Here is a 25,324-nt window from a genome sequence, read left to right on the forward strand (position 1 = left end):
ATCGGTACGTACAGGAGAGGAGTGTGGAGGGCGTGACAGTGATCGGTACGTACAGGAGAGGAGTGTGGGGGGTATGACAGTGATCGGTATGTACAGGAGAGGAGTGTGGGGGGTGTGACAGTGATAGGTATGTACAGGAGAGGAGTGTGGGGGTATGACAGTGGGCAGTATGTACAGGAGAGGAGTGTGGGGGTGTGACAGTGATCGGTACGTACAGGAGAGGAGTGTGGGGGGTATGACAGTGATCGGTATGTACAGGAGAGGAGTGTGGGGGGTGTGACAGTGATAGGTATGTACAGGAGAGGAGTGTGGGGGTATGACAGTGGGCAGTATGTACAGGAGAGGAGTGTGGGGGTGTGACAGTGATCGGTACGTACAGGAGAGGAGTGTGGAGGGTGTGACAGTGATCGGTACGTACAGGAGAGGAGTGTGGAGGGCGTGACAGTGATCGGTACGTACAGGAGAGGAGTGTGGAGGGCGTGACAGTGATCGGTACGTACAGGAGAGGAGTGTGGAGGGTGTGACAGTGATCGGTACGTACAGGAGAGGAGTGTGGAGGGCGTGACAGTGATCGGTACGTACAGGAGAGGAGTGTGGAGGGTGTGACAGTGATCGGTACGTACAGGAGAGGAGTGTGGAGGGCGTGACAGTGATCGGTACGTACAGGAGAGGAGTGTGGAGGGCGTGACAGTGATCGGTACGTACAGGAGAGGAGTGTGGAGGGTGTGACAGTGATCGGTACGTACAGGAGAGGAGTGTGGAGGGCGTGACAGTGATCGGTACGTACAGGAGAGGAGTGTGGAGGGTGTGACAGTGATCGGTACGTACAGGAGAGGAGTGTGGGGGGTGTGACAGTGATAGGTATGTACAGGAGAGGAGTGTGGGGGTATGACAGTGGGCAGTATGTACAGGAGAGGAGTGTGGGGGTGTGACAGTGATCGGTACGTACAGGAGAGGAGTGTGGAGGGTGTGACAGTGATCGGTACGTACAGGAGAGGAGTGTGGAGGGCGTGACAGTGATCGGTACGTACAGGAGAGGAGTGTGGGGGGTATGACAGTGATCGGTACGTACAGGAGAGGAGTGTGGAGGGCGTGACAGTGATCGGTACGTACAGGAGAGGAGTGTGGGGGGTATGACAGTGATCGGTATGTACAGGAGAGGAGTGTGGGGGGTGTGACAGTGATAGGTATGTACAGGAGAGGAGTGTGGGGGTATGACAGTGGGCAGTATGTACAGGAGAGGAGTGTGGGGGTGTGACAGTGATCGGTACGTACAGGAGAGGAGTGTGGGGGGTATGACAGTGATCGGTATGTACAGGAGAGGAGTGTGGGGGGTGTGACAGTGATAGGTATGTACAGGAGAGGAGTGTGGGGGTATGACAGTGGGCAGTATGTACAGGAGAGGAGTGTGGGGGTGTGACAGTGATCGGTACGTACAGGAGAGGAGTGTGGAGGGTGTGACAGTGATCGGTACGTACAGGAGAGGAGTGTGGAGGGCGTGACAGTGATCGGTACGTACAGGAGAGGAGTGTGGAGGGCGTGACAGTGATCGGTACGTACAGGAGAGGAGTGTGGAGGGCGTGACAGTGATCGGTACGTACAGGAGAGGAGTGTGGAGGGCGTGACAGTGATCGGTACGTACAGGAGAGGAGTGTGGAGGGTATGACAGTGATCGGTACGCACAGGAGAGGAGTGTGGAGGGTATGACAGTGATCGGTACGCACAGGAGAGGAGTGTGGAGGGTGTGACAGTGATCGGTACGTACAGGAGAGGAGTGTGGAGGGCGTGACAGTGATCGGTACGTACAGGAGAGGAGTGTGGAGGGTGTGACAGTGATCGGTACGTACAGGAGAGGAGTGTGGGGGGTGTGACAGTGATAGGTATGTACAGGAGAGGAGTGTGGGGGTATGACAGTGGGCAGTATGTACAGGAGAGGAGTGTGGGGGTGTGACAGTGATCGGTACGTACAGGAGAGGAGTGTGGAGGGTGTGACAGTGATCGGTACGTACAGGAGAGGAGTGTGGAGGGCGTGACAGTGATCGGTACGTACAGGAGAGGAGTGTGGGGGGTATGACAGTGATCGGTACGTACAGGAGAGGAGTGTGGAGGGCGTGACAGTGATCGGTACGTACAGGAGAGGAGTGTGGAGGGCGTGACAGTGATCGGTACGTACAGGAGAGGAGTGTGGGGGGTATGACAGTGATCGGTACGTACAGGAGAGGAGTGTGGAGGGCGTGACAGTGATCGGTACGTACAGGAGAGGAGTGTGGGGGGTATGACAGTGATCGGTATGTACAGGAGAGGAGTGTGGGGGGTGTGACAGTGATAGGTATGTACAGGAGAGGAGTGTGGGGGTATGACAGTGGGCAGTATGTACAGGAGAGGAGTGTGGGGGTGTGACAGTGATCGGTACGTACAGGAGAGGAGTGTGGGGGGTATGACAGTGATCGGTATGTACAGGAGAGGAGTGTGGGGGGTGTGACAGTGATAGGTATGTACAGGAGAGGAGTGTGGGGGTATGACAGTGGGCAGTATGTACAGGAGAGGAGTGTGGGGGTGTGACAGTGATCGGTACGTACAGGAGAGGAGTGTGGAGGGTGTGACAGTGATCGGTACGTACAGGAGAGGAGTGTGGAGGGCGTGACAGTGATCGGTACGTACAGGAGAGGAGTGTGGAGGGCGTGACAGTGATCGGTACGTACAGGAGAGGAGTGTGGAGGGCGTGACAGTGATCGGTACGTACAGGAGAGGAGTGTGGAGGGTGTGACAGTGATCGGTACGTACAGGAGAGGAGTGTGGAGGGCGTGACAGTGATCGGTACGTACAGGAGAGGAGTGTGGGGGGTGTGACAGTGATAGGTATGTACAGGAGAGGAGTGTGGGGGTATGACAGTGGGCAGTATGTACAGGAGAGGAGTGTGGGGGTGTGACAGTGATCGGTACGTACAGGAGAGGAGTGTGGAGGGTGTGACAGTGATCGGTACGTACAGGAGAGGAGTGTGGAGGGCGTGACAGTGATCGGTACGTACAGGAGAGGAGTGTGGGGGGTGTGACAGTGATCGGTACGTACAGGAGAGGAGTGTGGAGGGCGTGACAGTGATCGGTACGTACAGGAGAGGAGTGTGGGGGGTATGACAGTGATCGGTATGTACAGGAGAGGAGTGTGGGGGGTGTGACAGTGATAGGTATGTACAGGAGAGGAGTGTGGGGGTATGACAGTGGGCAGTATGTACAGGAGAGGAGTGTGGGGGTGTGACAGTGATCGGTACGTACAGGAGAGGAGTGTGGGGGGTATGACAGTGATCGGTATGTACAGGAGAGGAGTGTGGAGGGCGTGACAGTGATCGGTACGTACAGGAGAGGAGTGTGGAGGGCGTGACAGTGATCGGTACGTACAGGAGAGGAGTGTGGAGGGCGTGATAGTGATCGGTACGTACAGGAGAGGAGTGTGGAGGGTGTGACAGTGATCGGTACGTACAGGAGAGGAGTGTGGGGGGTGTGACAGTGATAGGTATGTACAGGAGAGGAGTGTGGGGGTATGACAGTGGGCAGTATGTACAGGAGAGGAGTGTGGGGGTGTGACAGTGATCGGTACGTACAGGAGAGGAGTGTGGAGGGTGTGACAGTGATCGGTACGTACAGGAGAGGAGTGTGGAGGGCGTGACAGTGATCGGTACGTACAGGAGAGGAGTGTGGGGGGTGTGACAGTGATCGGTACGTACAGGAGAGGAGTGTGGGGGGTGTGACAGTGATCGGTATGTACAGGAGAGGAGTGTGGGGGTATGACAGTGATAGGTATGTACAGGAGAGGAGTGTGGGGGTATGACAGTGGGCAGTATGTACAGGAGAGGAGTGTGGGGGTGTGACAGTGATCGGTACGTACAGGAGAGGAGTGTGGAGGGCGTGACAGTGATCGGTACGTACAGGAGAGGAGTGTGGAGGGCGTGACAGTGATCGGTACGTACAGGAGAGGAGTGTGGGGGTTGTGACAGTGATCGGTACGTACAGGAGAGGAGTGTGGAGGTGTGACAGTGATCGGTACGTACAGGAGAGGAGTGTGGAGGGTGTGACAGTGATCGGTACGTACAGGAGAGGAGTGTGGAGGGTGTGACAGTGATCGGTACGTACAGGAGAGGAGTGTGGAGGGTGTGACAGTGATCGGTACGTATAGGAGAGGAGTGTGGGGGGTGTGACAGTGATAGGTATGTACAGGAGAGGAGTGCGGGGGTGTGACAGTGATCGGTACGTACAGGAGAGGAGTGTGGAGGGTGTGACAGTGATCGGTACGTACAGGAGAGGAGTGTGGGGGGTGTGACAGTGGGCAGTACGTACAGGAGAGGAGTGTGGAGGGTGTGACAGTGATCGGTACGTACAGGAGAGGAGTGTGGGGGGTGTGACAGTGGGCAGTACGTACAGGAGAGGAGTGTGGAGGTGTGACAGTGATCGTTATGTACAGGAGATGAGTACAGTATGTATAGGAGAGGAGTGTGGGGGGTGTGACAGTGATTGGTATGTACATCTCTGACTATTACAGTCGATGGGGCCCCTCCTCCACCCTCAGGTTAGGGGGCGTACACCATACACCCACAATTACTGTTTGTTTCCTCCCTTTGGAGCCACAAAGACTCCACCTTGTTACCGGCCCCATTAGCAATGTCATCTGTCATATTCACCATGCAATTGCATGACATACAGGCACGCCCCTCTCTTCTACCTACCTTGTTCCTCTGACACAGAGTGTACCCTTGGGTTGTCACAAGCCAGGTTTCTGACATTCCTGCCTGTTGGTTTTATTTCAGCGGTTCCCTCCATGGACTCCATACTGAAGGGTCAGGACAATGTCTGTGTCGGTGAGAAGTTGGATCTGTCCTGTAGGATTCACTCATTTTACCCGCCGGACATACAAATCACATGGTACACGGAAGATGACGTCATGCTACCATCTAACATCGGTGACCCCCTCCCAGGCAATGACGGACTCTATCATACCTCCAGCACTTGCAGTTACATCACAACAATGAAGGATTTAGGGAAGGATTTCCGATGTCGGGTTCAGCATGTCAGCCTATCGAATCCGAAGCACGTGACCTGGACCCTGAGAGAGATATGTGAGTGAGACCAATGTGTGTGAATGTCATGATGGAGGAGGAAACCGAAGTCACACCTGACCAGAGGGGTCCAACCTGTGCTCAGCCTCCAAAGTGTCCTCCAAACACTGGATACAACAAGCAGGAAGAGCCGGCAACATCCTCATGAAGCTTTATTAGTGATACAGGAGTGACATAAAAGTATCTGACGCGTTTCGTCAAGTTGCCTAAATCACATAACTGACGCATTTCGGCAAGTAGTCTTGCTCACAGCATCTGGCGTGTTTTGTCAAGTAGGGTTGATCACAGCATGTTTTTATGTCACTCCTGAATCACCAAGAAAGCTTTCATGAGGATGTTGGAGTTGCCGGCTCTTCCTGCTTTTGGGACAAATCTCTCTGTATAATGTAGCGTCACCTCTGAGACAATCTGCCACAAAATTTGCAGTCCAGCGGTGTATGGGCCTACATATACAGACCAGCGGTGTACGGGCCTACATATACAGACCAGCGGTGTATGATCCTACATATACAGACCAGCGGTGTACGGGCCTACATATACAGACCAGCGGTGTATGATCCTACATATACAGACCAGCGGTGTATGATCCTACATATACAGACCAGCGGTGTATGATCCTACATATACAGACCAGCGGTGTATGATCCTACATATACAGACCAGCGGTGTATGGGCCTACATATACAGACCAGCGGTGTATGGGCCTTCATATACAGACCAGCGGTGTATGGGCCTACATATACAGACCAGCGGTGTATGATCCTACATATACAGACCAGCGGTGTATGGGCCTACATATACAGACCAGCGGTGTATGGGCCTACATATACAGACCAGCGGTGTATGGGCCTACATATACAGACCAGCGGTGTATGGGCCTACATATACAGACCAGCGGTGTATGATCCTACATATACAGACCAGCGGTGTATGGGCCTACATATACAGACCAGCGGTGTATGGGCCTACATATACAGACCAGCGGTGTATGATCCTACATATACAGACCAGCGGTGTATGGGCCTACATATACAGACCAGCGGTGTACGGGCCTACATATACAGACCAGCGGTGTACGATCCTACATATACAGACCAGCGGTGTACGATCCTACATATACAGACCAGCGGTGTACGATCCTACATATACAGACCAGCGGTGTACGATCCTACATATACAGACCAGCGGTGTACGGGCCTACATATACAGACCAGTGGTGTATGATCCTACATATACAGACCAGCGGTGTATGGGCCTACATATACAGACCAGCGGTGTATGATCCTACATATACAGACCAGCGGTGTATGATCCTACATATACAGACCAGCGGTGTATGGGCCTACATATACAGACCAGCGGTGTATGGGCCTACATATACAGACCAGCGGTGTATGATCCTACATATACAGACCAGCGGTGTATGGGCCTACATATACAGACCAGCGGTGTACGGGCCTACATATACAGACCAGCGGTGTACGGGCCTACATATACAGACCAGCGGTGTACGGGCCTACATATACAGACCAGCGGTGTACGGGCCTACATATACAGACCAGCGGTGTACGATCCTACATATACAGACCAGCGGTGTACGATCCTACATATACAGACCAGCGGTGTACGATCCTACATATACAGACCAGCGGTGTACGGGCCTACATATACAGACCAGCGGTGTACGGGCCTACATATACAGACCAGCGGTGTACGGGCCTACATATACAGACCAGCGGTGTACGAGCCTACATATACAGACCAGCGGTGTACGGGCCTACATATACAGACCAGCGGTGTACGGGCCTACATATACAGACCAGCGGTGTACGATCCTACATATACAGACCAGCGGTGTACGATCCTACATATACAGACCAGCGGTGTACGATCCTACATATACAGACCAGCGGTGTATGGGCCTACATATACAGACCAGCGGTGTATGATCCTACATATACAGACCAGCGGTGTATGGGCCTACATATACAGACCAGCGGTGTATGAGCCTACATATACAGACCAGCGGTGTATGATCCTACATATACAGACCAGCGGTGTATGGGCCTACATATACAGACCAGCGGTGTATGGGCCTACATATACAGACCAGCGGTGTATGATCCTACATATACAGACCAGCGGTGTATGGGCCTACATATACAGACCAGCGGTGTATGGGCCTACATATACAGACCAGCGGTGTATGGGCCAACATATACAGACCAGCGGTGTATGATCCTACATATACAGACCAGCGGTGTATGATCCTACATATACAGACCAGCGGTGTATGGGCCTACATATACAGACCAGCGGTGTATGGGCCTACATATACAGACCAGCGGTGTATGGGCCTACATATACAGACCAGCGGTGTATGATCCTACATATACAGACCAGCGGTGTACGGGCCTACATATACAGACCAGCGGTGTACGGGCCTACATATACAGACCAGCGGTGTACGGGCCTACATATACAGACCAGCGGTGTATAATCCTACATATACAGACCAGCGGTGTATGGGCCTACATATACAGACCAGCGGTGTATGATCCTACATATACAGACCAGCGGTGTAAGATCCTACATATACAGACCAGCGGTGTATGATCCTACATATACAGACCAGCGGTGTATGATCCTACATATACAGACCAGCGGTGTGTGATCCTACATATACAGACCAGCGGTGTATGGGCCTACATATACAGACCAGCGGTGTATGGGCCTACATATACAGACCAGCGGTGTATGATCCTACATATACAGACCAGCGGTGTATGATCCTACATATACAGACCAGCGGTGTATGGGCCTACATATACAGACCAGCGGTGTATGGGCCTACATATACAGACCAGCGGTGTATGATCCTACATATACAGACCAGCGGTGTATGGGCCTACATATACAGACCAGCGGTGTATGATCCTACATATACAGACCAGCGGTGTATGATCCTACATATACAGACCAGCGGTGTATGGGCCTACATATACAGACCAGCGGTGTATGGGCCTACATATACAGACCAGCGGTGTATGATCCTACATATACAGACCAGCGGTGTATGATCCTACATATACAGACCAGCGGTGTATGATCCTACATATACAGACCAGCGGTGTATGATCCTACATATACAGACCAGCGGTGTATGATCCTACATATACAGACCAGCGGTGTATGATCCTACATATACAGACCAGCGGTGTATGATCCTACATATACAGACCAGCGGTGTATGATCCTACATATACAGACCAGCGGTGTATGATCCTACATATACAGACCAGCGGTGTATGGGCCTACATATACAGACCAGCGGTGTATGGGCCTACATATACAGACCAGCGGTGTATGATCCTACATATACAGACCAGCGGTGTATGATCCTACATATACAGACCAGCGGTGTATGATCCTACATATACAGACCAGCGGTGTACGGGCCTACATATACAGACCAGCGGTGTATGGGCCTACATATACAGACCAGCGGTGTATGGGCCTACATATACAGACCAGCGGTGTATGGGCCTACATATACAGACCAGCGGTGTATGGGCCTACATATACAGACCAGCGGTGTATGGGCCTACATATACAGACCAGCGGTGTATGATCCTACATATACAGACCAGCGGTGTATGATCCTACATATACAGACCAGCGGTGTATGATCCTACATATACAGACCAGCGGTGTATGATCCTACATATACAGACCAGCGGTGTATGATCCTACATATACAGACCAGCGGTGTATGGGCCTACATATACAGACCAGCGGTGTATGATCCTACATATACAGACCAGCGGTGTATGATCCTACATATACAGACCAGCGGTGTATGATCCTACATATACAGACCAGCGGTGTATGATCCTACATATACAGACCAGCGGTGTATGGGCCTACATATACAGACCAGCGGTGTATGGGCCTACATACAGGTGAAACTGGAACAATGAGAATCTGGTGCATTTGTTGATTGATTTCAGTGCAGCAACTTAAAAGGTGACACTAATATATGAGACTCATTCCATGCAAAGCAAGATAGTTCCAGCCGTGATTTGTCATCATTGTGATGATTATGGCTTCCAGCTCATGAAAACCCCAAATCCACAATCTCAGAAAATGAGAATATTCCATGCAATCAATAAAACACGGATTGTACATAGAACAATATCGCACCTCTGAGAAGTAGAAGCTGCATATGTACTCAGTACTTGGTTGGGGCCCCTTTTGCAGCAATTACTGCCTCAATGCGGCGTGGCATGGAAGCTATCAGCCTGTGGCACTGCTGAGGTGTTATGGAAGACCAGGATGCTTCAATAGCGGCCTTCAGCTCTTCTGCATTGTTCGGTCTCATGTCTCTCATCTTTCTCTTGGCAATGCCCCATAGATTCTCTATGGGGTTCAGGACAGGCGAGTTTGCTGGCCAATCAAGCACAGTCATCCCACGGTCATTGAACCAGGTTTTGGTGCTTTTGGCAGTGTGGGCGGAGCCAAGTCCTGCTGGAAAATGAAGTCAGCGTCCCCATAAAGCTGGTCTGCAGAAGGAAGCAGGAAGTGCTCCAAAATCTCCTGGTAGACGGCTGCGGTGACCCTGGACTTAATGAAGCACAGAGGACCAACACCAGCAGATGACATGGCTCCCCAAATCACCACAGACTGTGGAAACTTCACACTGGACTTCAAGCATCTTGCAGTGTGTGCCTCTCCATTCTTCCTCCATACTCGGGGTCCTTGGGCCTCTCCATTCTTCCTCCATACTCGGGGTCCTTGGGCCTCTCCATTCTTCCTCCATACTCGGGGTCCTCGGGCCTCTCCATTCTTCCCCCATACTCGGGGTCCTTGTGCCTCTCCATTCTTCCTCCATACTCGGGGTCCTTGTGCCTCTCCATTCTTCCTCCATACTCGCGGTCCTCGGGCCTCTCCATTCCTCCTCCATACTCTGGGTCCTTGGACCTCTCCATTCTTCCTCCATGCTCGGGGTCCTTGTGCCTCTCCATTCTTCCTCCATGCTCGGGGTCCTTGTGCCTCTCCATTTTTCCTCCATACTCGGGGTCCTTGTGCCTCTCCATTCTTCCTCCATACTCTGGGTCCTTGGACCTCTCCATTCTTCCTCCATACTCGGGGTCCTTGGGCCTCTCCATTCTTCCTCCATACTCTGGGTCCTTGGACCTCTCCATTCTTCCTCCATACTCGGGGTCCTTGGGCCTCTCCATTCTTCCTCCATACTCGGGGCCCTTGGGCCTCTCCATTCTTCCTCCATACTCGGGGGCCTTGTGCCTCTCCATTCTTCCTACATACTCTGGGTCCTTGTGTCTCTCCATTCTTCCTCCATACTCGGGGCCCTTGGGCCTCTCCATTCTTCCTCCATACTCGGGCTCCTTGGGCCTCTCCATTCTTCCTCCATACTCGGGGTCCTTGGGCCTCTCCATTCTTCCTACATACTCTGGGTCCTTGGGCCTCTCCATTCTTCCTCCATACTCGGGCTCCTTGGGCCTCTCCATTCTTCCTCCATACTCGGGGTCCTTGGGCCTCTCCATTCTTCCTCCATACTCCGGGTCCTTGGGCCTCTCCATTCTTCCTCTATACTCGGGGTCCTTGGTTTCCAAATGAGATGCAAAAGTTGCCCGCATCAGAAAAGAGGACTTTGGACCACTGAGCAGCAGACCGGGTCTGTTTTTCTTTAGCCCAGGTAAGACGCTTCTGACGTTGTTTGTTGTTCAGGAGTGGCTTGACAAGAGGAATACGACATTTGAAGCCCATGTCCAGGATCCGTCTGTGTGTGGTGGCTCTTGATGCACTGACTCCAGCCTCAGTCCACTCCTTGTGAAAGTCCCCAACACTTTTGAATGGCCTTTTCCTGACAATCCTCTCCAGGCTGCGGTCATCCCTGCTGCTTCTGCACCTTTTTCTTCCACACTTTTCCCTTCCACATAACTTTCTATTAATGTGCTTTGATACAGCACTTTGGGAACATCCAACTTCTTCTGCAATTCCCTTTTGAGGCTTTCCCTCCTTATGGAGGGTGTCAGTGATGGTGTCAGGTCAGCAGTCTTTCCCATGATTGTGATTCCTACTGAACCAGACTGAGAGACCATTTAAAGAAGCGGTTCTCAACCTGTGGGTCGGGGCCCCTTTGGGGGTCGAACGACACTTTCACAGGGGTCGCCTAAGACCATCGGAAAACACATATTTCCGATGGCCTTAGGAACCGAGACACCGCTCCTCTATCCGTCTCCAGGTGTGGGCGGGATGACATGCCGTCCCTGTCATCTGGACACACCCCCGGGATCAATCCTCGCCGGTGATTGGCCGCCGGAACTGTAGCTCAGGAGAGGCACACAGGCGGCCAATCACCGGCGAGGAGGTGGAGCTTGGAGAGGAGGAGCCGAGCGGCACCGCGAAGATCGAGCGAGTGAAGAGGAGGAGAGCGGCCGGAGAAGAAAGACATCTGACCGGTAAGTGTCTGTACCATGGGAGAGGGAGGGAGGGAGCGAGCGAGCCCAGGCTGGAGCAGGGGTCTGCAAGGTAAGTATTATTGGTGTCAGTGGGAGGAATAGTGCCCAATCATTGGTGTCACTAATACCAATGATGGGGCACTATTCCTCCCCCCACTGACACCAACGATGGGGCACTATTCCTCCCCCCACTGACACCAAGGATGGGGCACTATTCCTCCCCCCACTGACACCAACGATGGGGCACTATTCCTCCCCCCACTGACACCAACGATGGGGCACTATTCCTCCCCCCACTGACACCAACGATGGGGCACTATTCCTCCCCCCACTGACACCAACGATGGGGCACTATTCCTCCCCCCACTGACACCAACGATGGGGCACTATTCCTCCCCCCACTGACACCAACGATGGGGCACTATTCCTCCCCCCACTGACACCAACGATGGGGCACTATTCCTCCCCCCACTGACACCAACGATGGGGCGCTATTCCTCCCCCCACTGACACCAACGATGGGGCGCTATTCCTCCCCCCACTGACACTAACGACGGGGCGCTATTCCTCCCACTGACACCAATGACGGGGCGCTATTCCTCCCACTGACACCAATGACGGGGCACTATTCCTCCCACTGACACCAATGACGGGGCACTATTCCTCCCACTGACACCAATGACGGGACACTATTCCTCCCATTGACACCAATGATGGGGCACTATTCCTCCCACTGACACCAATGATGGGGCGCTATTCCCCCCACTGACACCAATGATGGGGCGCTATTCCTCCAACTGACACCACTGATGGGGCGCTATTCCTCCCACTGACACCAATGATGGGGCGCTATTCCTCCCACTGACACCAATGATGGGGCGCTATTCCTCCCACTGACACCAATGATGGGGCGCTATTCCTCCCACTGACACCAATGATGGGGCGCTATTCCTCCCACTGACACCAATGATGGGGCACTATTCCTCCCACTGACACCAATGATGGGGCACTATTCCTCTCACTGACACCAATGATGGGGCGCTATTCCTCCCACTGACACCAATGACGTGGCACTATTCCTCCCACTGACACCAATGATGGGGCACTATTCCTCCCACTGACACCAATGATGGGGCACTATTCCTCCCACTGACACCAATGATGGGGCACTATTCCTCCCACTGACACCAATGATGGGGCACTATTCCTCTCACTGACACCAATGATGGGGCGCTATTCCTCCCACTGACACCAATGACGTGGCACTACTCCTCCCACTGCAAAATTACAGTTATGAAGTAGCAAAGAAAATAATTTTATGGTTGGGGGTCACCACAACATGAGGAACTGTATTAAGGGGTCGCGGCATTAGAAAGGTTGAGAACCACTGATTTAAAAGGCTCAGGAACCCTTTGCAGGTGTTATGGCTGAATGAGCTGATTAGAGTGGGACACTTTGAGCCGAGATTATTCCACCTTTTCACAATATTCTCATTTTCTGAGATTGTGGATTTGGGGTTTTCATGAGCTGTAAGCCATAATCATCACAATGAGCCTACATATACAAACAATTTAGAGTTAGGCATGCAATAAGGGGGGTGTAACGGAACCGACCTCGGACTGCACTGAGTACTTCCGTTAGAATCCCGCTTCCCCGTCCAACACTGACCACAGACCCCACCGCTGACCATACAAGAATAGACAAGACCAGTCCTGAAGTAATCCAGGAAGTAGACTAGTTTATCTGAACACAGATACAAGACATATACATTTAGGGGACACTCTCCCCTCCCTGCATAATGACACAGGGCGGGCAATCTACATTTAGGAACAAGAGACACACAGGTATTCCAACTTCACACCAGCAAACAGTCCCATCAGGAGGGAGGACTGCTGGAGACACCCCCCCCCACCAAGCCAATACACAAGCACATACAGTTGTGTTCAATATAATATCCGTGTGATGATAAAAGTGAGTAAAGCTGCAAATCCTTCTAATAGCTTTTATTTCCATCCACACAAATGCATTGGGAACACGACACATTCTATTCCAAATCACAACATGAAGAAAATACATCAAATTTGTGTCGTTCCTCTAAAAAAATGGAAGAAAAGTGAATATTAGACGGTTCAAAAAAATGGCCGTGTTTGTATTCTTCTTTACAAACTCCAACATTCACTATATAAACTGAGAAATGTTTGAAGATTTTGCTTTCCTTTGAATGACTTCATGAATATTTGGTTGTAGTCGCACTGTTTCTGAGAACTGCTGTACATCTGTGTTGCATGGAGTCCCCCAACTTCTGGCCCCTGTGATCAGGTATTCCAGCCCAGGATGATTGGACCACATTCCACAGTTCTTCTCTATTTCTTGGTTTGGCCTCAGAAACGGCATTTTTGATGTCACCCCACAAGTTTTCTATTGGATGAAGATCCGGGGATTGGGCTGGCCACTCCATAACGTCCATCTTGTTGGTCTGGAACCAAGATGTTGCCCGTTTACTGGTGTGTTTGGGGTCGTTGTCTTGTTGGAACCCCCATTTCAAGGGCATTTCCTCTTCAGCATAAGGCAGCATGACCTCTTCAAGTATTCTGATGGATTCAGACTGATCCATGATCCCTGGTATGCGATAAATAGGCCCAACACCGTAGTATGAGAAACATCCCCATATCATGATGCTTGCACCACCATGCTTCACGGTCTTCACAGTGTACTGTGGCTTGAATTCAGTGTTTGGGGGTCGTCTGACAAACTGTCTCCGCCCACTAGACCCAAAAAGAACAATCTTACTTCCATCAGTCCACAAAATGTTGCGCCATTTCTCTTTAGGCCGGTCAATGTGCTCTTTGGCAGATTGTAACCTCTTCAGCACGTCTTTTTCCCAACAGTGGGACTTTGCAGGGACTTCTTGCAGATAGCTTGGCTTCACATCGGCGTCTTCTAATTGTACAGTCCTCACAGGGAACGTCACACCTTCTTTCATCTTCCTGGAGCTGATTGTTGGCTGAGTCCTCACAGGGAACGTCACACCTTCTTTCATCTTCCTGGAGCTGATTGTTGGCTGAGTCCTCACAGGGAACGTCACACCTTCTTTCATCTTCCTGGAGCTGATTGTTGGCTGAGTCCTCACAGGGAACGTCACACCTTCTTTCATCTTCCTGGAGCTGATTGTTGGCTGAGTCCGCCCCATTTTGGCTATTCTTCTATCCATTCCAATGGTAGTTTTTCGCTTTCTTCCGCGTCTTTCAGGTTTTGGTTGCCATTTTAAAGCATTTGTCATCATTTTAGCTGAGCAGCCGATCATTTTCTGCACTTCTTTATATGTTTTCCCCTTCAATCCACTTTGTAATCGCGGTACGCTGTTCTTCTGAACAATGTCTGGAACGACCCGTTTTCCTCAGAATTTCAGAGAGAAATGCACTGTAACCAGCATGTCCAACATTTGCTGCCTTCCTTCCTTAAATAAGGGCAATCATTGCCACCTGTTTATCAAAGAATGAATGACGTCACTAATAGAACTCCACCCTGCTATTATTGTGAACACGCCCCTTTCAATGAGTGATTCAATGACACAGAATCAGCAGCATGCATGTCATGACTGTCGGGTCTGTTGGATTTCTATGACTCTACTACACCTGCTAGGAAATTATTTGCCATGTAGAAATATCATTTCCACCAAAAACAGAGATTGATCCGGTTAGTGATGTCTGACGGCTAGTATTTTCAACACAACTGTACTTCTCATAATAGTTTGCTCCCAAACAAGACACACAAAAGAACAATGGGATGCACCACATGACACCAAACAATCCACAACCCCCCCCCCCCCAATATTAGGACAGACCTCCTGTACCCCTAACAGGCACAGGGGGACTTACACATAAGAGGGATAAGGGGAGCTGAGACAGGGGTCTCCCCACCTCTCTCCAAAGTGAGCTTTGTTCCATGGGCCCCCCACCCAAAGTCACTCCCATCACAGGGGGTGACAAAAAAATCCTCTATTGAGCCATGTTCTTTCCGCCTGTCAAGCTGTGTTGGCAAACATCACCCAACTTGTAGGGATCGGTGGGTGTCATGCCCATTGACGTTACACATTCAGGTAAACGGGGAAGCAGTGTAAACGTCCTGCAGCAGCAAGCGGTGCACATGCTTGTGGCGTGTTTGTCGGTTAAAACTGGAGGTGAGGAGGCGGAGCCATACAATGCAAGGCATGCATCCCCACCCACGCATGCACGCCCCACCCTCTCCCAGCACATGCAGCGGTTGGTATGCAGTAGGTGCACTATGGGCTTTTCACTTTGGAAGGGAATTTCCCCGAGGCGCTAATGACTTCCATCGTCCAATCGTGTGCTTTCATGTCTTCTCCCTGCGTATGATTGGATGTTCTTTGCAAAGTGAATCTTCACCACTCTCAGCTCCCTCTGGGGGGACTCCTTTCTACAGTGAACAGCCTTCAATGAATCGACGCGAAAAGTCTGGTGTGACTTCTCCCGATCTCCTCCTTCCAGCCTGTGCTGCTCACCTGTTATCTCTGACGCCTGTTATCTCTGCTCGCCTGTTATCACTGCTCGCCTGTTATCTCTGCTCGCCTGTTATCTCTGCTCGCCTGTTATCTCTGCTCGCCTGTTATCTCTGCTCGCCTGTTATCTCTGACGCCTGTTATCTCTGACACCTGTTATCTCTGCTCGCCTGTTATCACTGCTCACCTGTTATCTCTGACACCTGTTATCTCTGCTCGCCTGTTATCTCTGCTCGCCTGTTATCTCTGCTCATCTGTTATCTCTGACGCCTGTTATCTCTGACACTTGTTATCTCTGCTCGCCTGTTATCACTGCTCACCTGTTATCTCTGACACCTGTTATCTCTGCTCGCCTGTTATCTCTGCTCGCCTGTTATCACTGCTCGCCTGTTATCTCTGCTCGCCTGTTATCTCTGCTCGCCTGTTATCTCTGCTCGCCTGTTATCACTGCTCACCTGTTATCTCTGACACCTGTTATCTCTGACACCTGTTATCTCTGCTCGTCTATTATCTCTGCTCATCTGTTATCTCTGCTCGCCTGTTATCTCTGACGCCTGTTATCTCTGACACCTGTTATCTCTGCTCGCCTGTTATCACTGCTCACCTGTTATCTCTGCTCACCTGTTATCTCTGACGCCTGTTATCTCTGCTCGCCTGTTATCACTGCTCGCCTGTTATCTCTGCTCGTCTGTTATCTCTGATGCCTGTTATCTCTGCTCGTCTATTATCACTGATGCCTGTTATCTCTGACACCTGTTATCTCTGACGCCTGTTATCTCTGCTCGCCTGTTATCTCTGCTCGTCTATTATCTCTGCTCGTCTGTTATCTCTGATGCCTGTTATCACTGCTCGCCTGTTATCTCTGCTCGCCTGCTATCTCTGACACCTGTTATCTCTGCTCGCCTGTTATCTCTGACACCTGTTATCTCTGACACCTGTTATCTCTGACGCCTGTTATCACTGCTCGCCTGTTATCTCTGACGCCTGTTATCTCTGACGCCTGTTATCTCTGACGCCTGTTATCTCTGACGCCTGTTATCACTGCTCGCCTGTTATCTCTGATGCCTGTTATCACTGCTCGCCTGTTATCTCTGACACCTGTTATCTCTGCTCGCCTGTTATCTCTGACGCCTGTTATCTCTGACGCCTGTTATCTCTGACGCCTGTTATCACTGCTCGCCTGTTATCTCTGATGCCTGTTATCTCTGACACCTGTTATCTCTGCTCGCCTGTTATCTCTGCTCGTCTGTTATCTCTGACACTTGTTATCTCTGCTCGCCTGTTATCTCTGCTCGCCTGTTATCTCTGACGCCTGTTATCTCTGATGCCTGTTATCACTGCTCGCCTGTTATCTCTGATGCCTGTTATCTCTGACACCTGTTATCTCTGCTCGCCTGTTATCTCTGCTCGTCTGTTATCTCTGACACTTGTTATCTCTGCTCGCCTGTTATCTCTGACACCTGTTATCTCTGCTCGTTTGTTATCTCTGACACCTGTTATCTCTGCTGACCTGTTATCTCTGTGGCCTGTTATCTCTGCTCACCTGTTATCTCTGCTCGTCTATTATCTCTGCTCGTCTATCTCTGCTCGCCTGTTATCTCTGACTTTTTTTTTATCTCTGCTCATCTATTATCTCTGCTCGCCTGTTATCTCTGACGCCTGTTATCTCTGCTCGTCTATTATCTCTGCTCGCCGGTTATCTCTGATGTTTTTTATCTCTGCTCGTCTATTATCTCTGCTCGTCTGTTATCTCTGCTCGCCTGTTATCTCTGCTCGCCTGTTATCTCTGACACCTGTTATCTCTGCTCGCCTGTTATCTCTGACACCTGTTATCTCTGCTCGTCTATTATCTCTGACACCTGTTATCTCTGCTCGTCTATTATCTCTGACACCTGTTATCTCTGCTCGTCTATTATCTCTGACACCTGTTATCTCTGCTCGTCTATTATCTCTGACGTTTTTTTATCTCTGCTCGTCTGTTATCTCTGATGCCTGTTATCTCTGCTCGTCTATTATCTCTGCTCGTCTGTTATCTCTGACGCCTGTTATCTCTGCTCGCCTGTTATCTCTGCTCGTCTATTATCTCTGCTCGTCTATTATCTCTGCTCGTCTGTTATCACTGCTCGCCTGTTATCTCTGATGCCTGTTATCTCTGCTCGCCTGTTATCACTGCTCGCCTGTTATCTCTGACACCTGTTATCTCTGCTCGTCTATTATCTCTGCTCGTCTATCTCTGCTCGCCTGTTATCTCTGACACCTGTTATCTCTGCTCGCCTGTTATCTCTGCTCGCCTGTTATCTCTGCTCGCCTGTTATCTCTGATGCCTGTTATCTCTGACACCTGTTATCTCTGCTCGCCTGTTATCTCTGCTCGTCTGTTATCTCTGACACTTGTTATCTCTGCTCGCCTGTTATCTCTGACACCTGTTATCTCTGCTCGCCTGTTATCTCTGCTCGTCTGTTATCTCTGACACCTGTTATCTCTGCTGACCTGTTATCTCTGTGGCCTGTTATCTCTGCTCACCTGTTATCTCTGCTCGTCTATTATCTCTGCTCGTCTATCTCTGCTCACCTGTTATCTCTGACTTTTTTTTTATCTCTGCTCATCTATTATCTCTGCTCGCCTGTTATCTCTGACGCCTGTTATCTCTGCTCGCCGGTTATCTCTGATGTTTTTTATCTCTGCTCGTCTATTATCTCTGCTCGTCTGTTATCTCTGCTCGCCTGTTATCTCTGCTCGCCTGTTATCTCTGCTCGCCTGTTATCTCTGACACCTGTTATCTCTGCTCGCCTGTTATCTCTGCTCGTCTATTATCTCTGCTCGTCTGTTATCTCTGACGCCTGTTATCTCTGCTCGTCTATTATCTCTGACGTTTTTTATCTCTGCTCGTCTATTATCGCTGCTCGTCTGTTATCTCTGCTCGCCTGTTATCTCTGCTCGCCTATTATCTCTGCTCGCCTATTATCTCTGCTCGCCTTTTATCTCTGGCGCCTGTTATCTCTGCTCGCCTGTTATCTGTGCTCGCCTATTATCTCTGACACCTGTTATCTCTGCTCACCTGTTATCTCTGCTCATCTATTATCTCTGCTCGCCTGTTATCTCTGCTCGCCTGTTATCTCTGCTCATCTATTATCTCTGCTCGCCTGTTATCTCTGACGCCTGTAATCTCTGCTCACCTGTTATCTCTGCTTGCCTGTTATCTCTGCTTGCCTGTTATCTCTGCTCGCGTGTTATCACTGCTCTCCTATTTCTGCTCGCCTGTTATGTCTGACGCCTATTATCTCTGCTCGTCTGTTATCTCTGCTCGTCTGTTATCTCTGCTCGTCTGTTATCTCTGCTCGTCTGTTATCTCTGCTCGTCTGTTATCTCTACTCGCCTGTTATCTCTGACGCCTCTTATCTATGCTCGCCTGTTATCTCTGATGCCTGTTATCTCTACTCGCCTGTTATCTCTGACGCCTCTTATCTATGCTCGCCTGTTATCTCTGATGCCTGTTATCTCTACTCGCCTGTTATCTCTGACGCCTCTTATCTATGCTCGCCTGTTATCTCTGCTCACCTGTTATCTCTGCTCACCTGTTATCTCTGCTCGCCTGTTATCTCTGATGCCTGTTATCTCTGCTCGCCTATTATCGCTGCTCGCCTGTTGTCTGCTGCTCGCCTATTATCTCTGCTCGTCTATTATCTCTGCTCTTCTATTATCTCTACATATATATATATAAAGACCATATATAAGGTGCAGCGCTATAATAACATATAAAACACAAAAGTGCCACTATCAAATCACACTGCGGTGAAGTTAGATGAGATGAATAATAGTCTTAAAATAAATCAGAAGTGGGGATCCAAACGATCCTAATAGGTGCGTGGGATAAGATTCTGTGCAGCACACGGTGACTCTGAGGTAAGAATTACGCACTCACCAGAAGTGCGTTAAAAAAACGCATGTAGGTTTTATCCTGTAATATCAGAAAACGATCATCCGTTGCCAAGATAGAGATAGAATCCTACACCTTCCAGATCGCCCCTTGGGTATGTGCTTCAAGTTTCATAAGCGCATCTCAGGCATATCACCATCCGGGGTCCCCTTTTAAGGCAGGTTCTGCAAGTGGGGACTCTCATAGAAGAGAGCCCAATAAGGGACACCACATAGTGTAATACCGTATGAGCTAGGTTTATTGAAGATGCAGCATGAAAATGAATACAAAGCAGTAAAATAGAATAGAACACTGACCAGATACTGTAAAGGATGACCACCCCTAAGGGGGGCTGCATTATCTGGACGTCTGACCACCGCTGGTGGTCATCCTTTACAGTATCTGGTCAGTGTTCTATTCTATTTTACTGCTTTGTATTCATTTTCATGCTGCATCTTCAATAAACCTAGCTCATACGGTATTACACTATGTGGTGTCACTATGTGGACCCCGGATGGTGATATGCCTGAGATGCGCTTATGAAACTTGAAGCACATACCCAAGGGGCGATCTGGAAGGTGTAGGATGCACTTCTGTCTACAAACTCTAGATGGCAGCGCAGTAGAACTGTCTGAGGTCAGATCTGTCCAAAGGGCAAGCTAATTTTAATTCTGGATGATACAACTACAGTGAGGCGGGCGTCCTGCGTATGTCTCTGCGTATCTCTCTGCGTACGACTCTGCGTGTGTCTCCGCGTATGTCTCTGCATTTCTGCGTATCTCTGTGTATCTCTCTGCGTTTGTCTCTGCGTATCTCTCTGCGGACGACTCTGCGTACAAATCTGTGTAAGATTCTGCGTGTGTCTCTGTGAATATCTCTGTGTATCCCTCTGCGTATGTCTCTGCTTATCTGTGTATCTCTGCGTATGTCTCTGTGTATCTCTGCGTATGGCTCTGTATGTCTCTGTGTATCTCTGCGTATGGCTCTGTATGTCTCTGTGTATCTCTGCGTATGGCTCTGTATGTCTCTGCGTATCTCTGTGTATCTCTCTGCGTATAACTGCGTATGTCTCTGCTTATCTCTGCGTATATATCTCTGTGTATCTCTACATGTCTCTGTGTATCTCTGCATATCTCTCTGCGTATGACTCTGCGTACGACTCTGTGTATGTCTCTGTGTATCTCTGCGTACAACTCTGCGTATGACTCTGCTTATGTCTCTGCATATCTCTGCCTGTCTCTGCATCTCTCTCTGCGTATCTCTGCATCTCTCTCTGCGTATGTCTCTGCATATTTCTCTGCGTATCTCTTCGTATGTCTCTGCATATTTCTCTGTGTATCTCTGCGTATGTCTCTGCATCTCTCTCTGCATCTCTCTCTGTGTATCTCTGTGTGTATTTCTCTGCATATCTCTGTGTATCTCTGCATATGTCTCTGTGTATCTCTGCGTATCTCTGTATATGTCTCTGTGTATCTCTGCGTGTCTCTGTGTATCTCTGTATATGTCTCTGCGTATGACTCTGCATATCTCTCTGCGTATCTCTGCATCTCTCTCTGCGTATCTCTCTCCGCGTATCTCTGCGTATGTCTCTGCATCTCTCTCTGTGTATCTCTCTGCATCTCTCTCTGCGTACGTCTTTTCGTATGTCTCTGCATCTCTCTCTGCGTATATCTCTGCGTATCTCTCTCCGCGTATCTCTGCGTATGTCTCTGCATATGTCTCTGTGTATGTCTCTGCATCTCTCTCTGCGTACGTCTCTTCGTGTGTCTCTGTGTATCTCTCTGTGTATGACTCTGCATATGACTCTGTGTATGTGTCTGCGTATCTCTCTGTGCATCTCTGCGAATATCTCTGCGTATGTCTCTGTGTATCTCTGTATGTCTGTATGTCTCTGTGTATCTCTCCGCTTATGTCTCTGTGTATCTCTGCACATGTCTCTGCTTTTCTCTGCGTATAACTCTGTGTATGTCTCTGCATATCTCTGCGTATGTCTCTGCATCTCTCTCTGCGTACGTATCTTCATGTGTCTCTGCGTATCTCTCTGCGTACGACTCTGCGTATGTCTCTGTGTATCTCTGCGTATGTCTCTGTATATCTCTGCATATCTCTCTGCGTATGACTCTGCGTGTCTCTGCATATGACTCTGCGTATGTCTCTGCATATCTCTGTGTATCTCTGCATCTCTGTCTGCGTATCTCTGTGTATGTCTCTGTGTATCTCTGCGTATGTCTCTGCGTATGTCTCTGCGTATGTCTCTGTGTATCTCTCTGCGTATGTCTCTGCTTATGTCTCTGTGTATCTCTGCGTATGTCTCTGCTTTTCTCTGCGTCTCTCTCTGCATATCTCTGCGTATGTCTCTGCTTTTCTCTGCGTATGTCTCTGCGTATGTCTCTGTGTATCTCTGCATATGTCTCTGTGTCTCTCTCTGCGTGTGTCTCTGCGTATAACTGCGGTTCCTATATATTGCAGTCTCTCCGCCCACCCTGGACCCCATACAGTGCTCCCCCGCACCCCCTGAGTTTGGGCAGAAGGTGACGTTGTCCTGCAGAATCAGTAACATGTACCCCGGAGATCCCGCCATTCAGTGGTATCGGTCTCTGATCAAATATACCGACGAGAAATGGAAGGACCACATCCAGATAGATCCCCAGTCCAGGATGTTCTCCGGAACCACAGAGCTGACACTCACTCCCACGTTGGAGGAACACGGCGTCCCCATCCGCCTGGAGGTCACACATGGGGGGAAGACTGTCATTAGAGAATATACGCTACACCTGAAAGGTAATCCGAGCTCCGCTCTCCTTCCAGACCATGGATGATGTACACCGGGGGAGGGGGGATGTACACCGGGGGAGGGGGGATGTATACCCCGGGGGAGGAGGGATATACACCGGGGGAGGGGGGATATACACCAGAGGGGGGATGTATACCCCGGGGGAGGGGGGATATACACCGGGGGAGGGGGGATATACACTGGAGGGGGGATGTACACCTGGGGAGGGGGGATGTACACTGGGGGAGGGGGGAAATACGCTGGAGGGGGGATGTGCACTGGGGGAGGGGGGGATATACACTGGAGGGGGGATGTACACCGGGGGAGGGGGGATGTACACCAGGGGAGGGGGATGTACACTGGGGGGGAGGTGCACCGGGGAAGGGGGATGTACACCGGGGGAGGGGGAGGTACACCGGGGGAGGGGGGATGTATACCGGACGGGGGATATACACCAGGGGGGGGAGCGATGTACACCGGGGGAGGGGCGATGTACACCGGACGGGGGATATACACCAGGGGGGGGATGTACACTGGGGGAGGGGGGATGTATACCCCGGGGAGGGGGGTCGGGAAGGGATGGTGGAAGTATACCCCGGAGGGGGGGGGGCAGAAGTATACCCCGGAGGGGGGGGGGCAGAAGTATACCCCGGAGGGGGGGGCAGAAGTATACCCCGGAGAGGGGGGGGGCAGAAGTATACCCCGGGGAGGGGGGCGGAAGCATATCCTGGGGAGGGGGGGGAGCGGAGGCATACCCCAGGGAGGGGGGAGGGGTGGAGGGATACCTGGGGGGCAGAAGTAAGCTCCTCTGGTGCAGAGACTGATGTGCCCATTTCATGTTCTTCCTCCTCAGGGGTCCCAGTTCTCAGTGAGATCTCCAGTGATCCCCGTATACCGGATTATGGAAAGTCTCTGACTCTGCGCTGCAATGTGGATGGCTGTAATCCCGGACACACCCCTGAGGTCATCTGGTCAGAGGGTGGAACAGTGCTGAGGAGAGAAGAGCAGAGAGTGACCCGAGGCAGAGGAGACGTTCTGTCCTGTTCTCTGACCTTCACACCGACAGCTGAGAATAGTGGGCGGGTCTATACCTGCAGAGTGACGCACAGAAACATGGAACATTCTAGTGCCAAAAACCTGCACCTGAGGCTCCCAGGTAAGGGAAGGAAATGGGGGCACAGAAAACTCCTCCCCTCTGTAGTGAGTGCCAGGGAGGCTGCTCACCATCGGTCTGGTAGTATAAGTGGGGGAGGTGATGGGACATGCGCAGCACGCTGCCTGCTGTACCCCTTCTGGCTGTGACCAAAACGTGGGTGTGGCCAAAGTTGGGAGTGGCCAAGTATGTCACTTCCCCCTTTGTACAAGTGAAAAATGGCCTGGGGGCCACTAGAGAGATTGTTAGAATAATGAGCGCAATTGGGAACAGCAATGATAAGCTGCAACAAGTGCCTGGGCCAGCGACAACCCCCAACATATGTCAGGGCCAGCGACAACCCCCAACATATGTCAGGGCCAGCAACAACCCCCAACATATGTCAGGGCCAGCAACAACCCCCAACATATGTCAGGGCCAGCGACAACCCCCAACATATGTCAGGGCCAGCGACAACCCCCCACATATGTCAGGGCCAGCGACAACCCCCAACATATGTCAGGACCAGCGACAACCCCTCACATATGTCAGGGCCAGCGACAACCCCCAACATATGTCAGGACCAGCGACAACCCCCAACATATGTCAGGACCAGCGACAACCCCCAACATATGTCAGGGCCAGCGACAACCCCCAACATATGTCAGGGCCAGCGACAACCCCCAACATATGTCAGGACCAGCAAAAACCCCCAACATATGTCAGGACCAGCAAAAACCCCCAACATATGTCAGGACCAGCAAAAACCCCCAACATATGTCAGCGCCAGCAATAACCCCCAACATATGTCAGGGCCAGCGATAACCCCCAACCGAAGTCAGGACCAGCAACAACCCCCAACATATGTCAGGACCAGCAATAACCCCCAGCAAGTGTGAGGACCAGCAATACATCACACACCGTACATCACACACCGCGCATCACACATCACACACCGTACATCACACACCGCACATCACACGTCACACACCGTACATCACACACCGCACATCACGCATCACACACCGTACATCACAGATCACACACCGTACATCACACACCGTACATCACACACCGTACATCACACATCGTACATCACACATCGTACATCACACATCTTACATCACACACCGTACATCACACATCGCACATCACACATCGTACATCACACACCGTACATCACACACCGTACATCACGCATCACACACCGTACATCACACACCGCACATCACACATCACACACCGTACATCACACACCGCACATCACGCATCACACACCGTACATCGCACACCGTACATCACGCATCACACACCGTACATCGCACACCGTACATCACGCATCACACACCGTACATCACAGATCACACACTGTACATCACACACCGTACATCACAC

At 50.9% G+C, this 25,324-nt stretch overlaps 1 protein-coding gene across 1 annotated transcript in view; it reads left to right on the forward strand.

The window, feature by feature from the left end:
• The window catches only part of LOC149432295 (hemicentin-1-like), a 64,006-nt gene that overhangs the window by 25,593 nt on the left and 13,089 nt on the right, over positions 1-25,324 (forward strand). The window contains exons 7-9 of the mRNA XM_089665278.1: positions 4,799-5,107; positions 22,494-22,805; positions 23,651-23,953. Of these exons, the coding sequence (XP_089521404.1) occupies positions 4,799-5,107; positions 22,494-22,805; positions 23,651-23,953 (924 nt within the window). The remainder of the gene's footprint in view (positions 1-4,798; positions 5,108-22,493; positions 22,806-23,650; positions 23,954-25,324) is intronic.

The sequence above is a fragment of the Staurois parvus genome, unplaced genomic scaffold (genome assembly GCF_062004578.1).
Source record: "Staurois parvus isolate SC_StPar_1 unplaced genomic scaffold, SC_StPar_1.0 ptg002173l, whole genome shotgun sequence".
Taxonomy (NCBI): Eukaryota; Metazoa; Chordata; class Amphibia; order Anura; family Ranidae; genus Staurois; species Staurois parvus.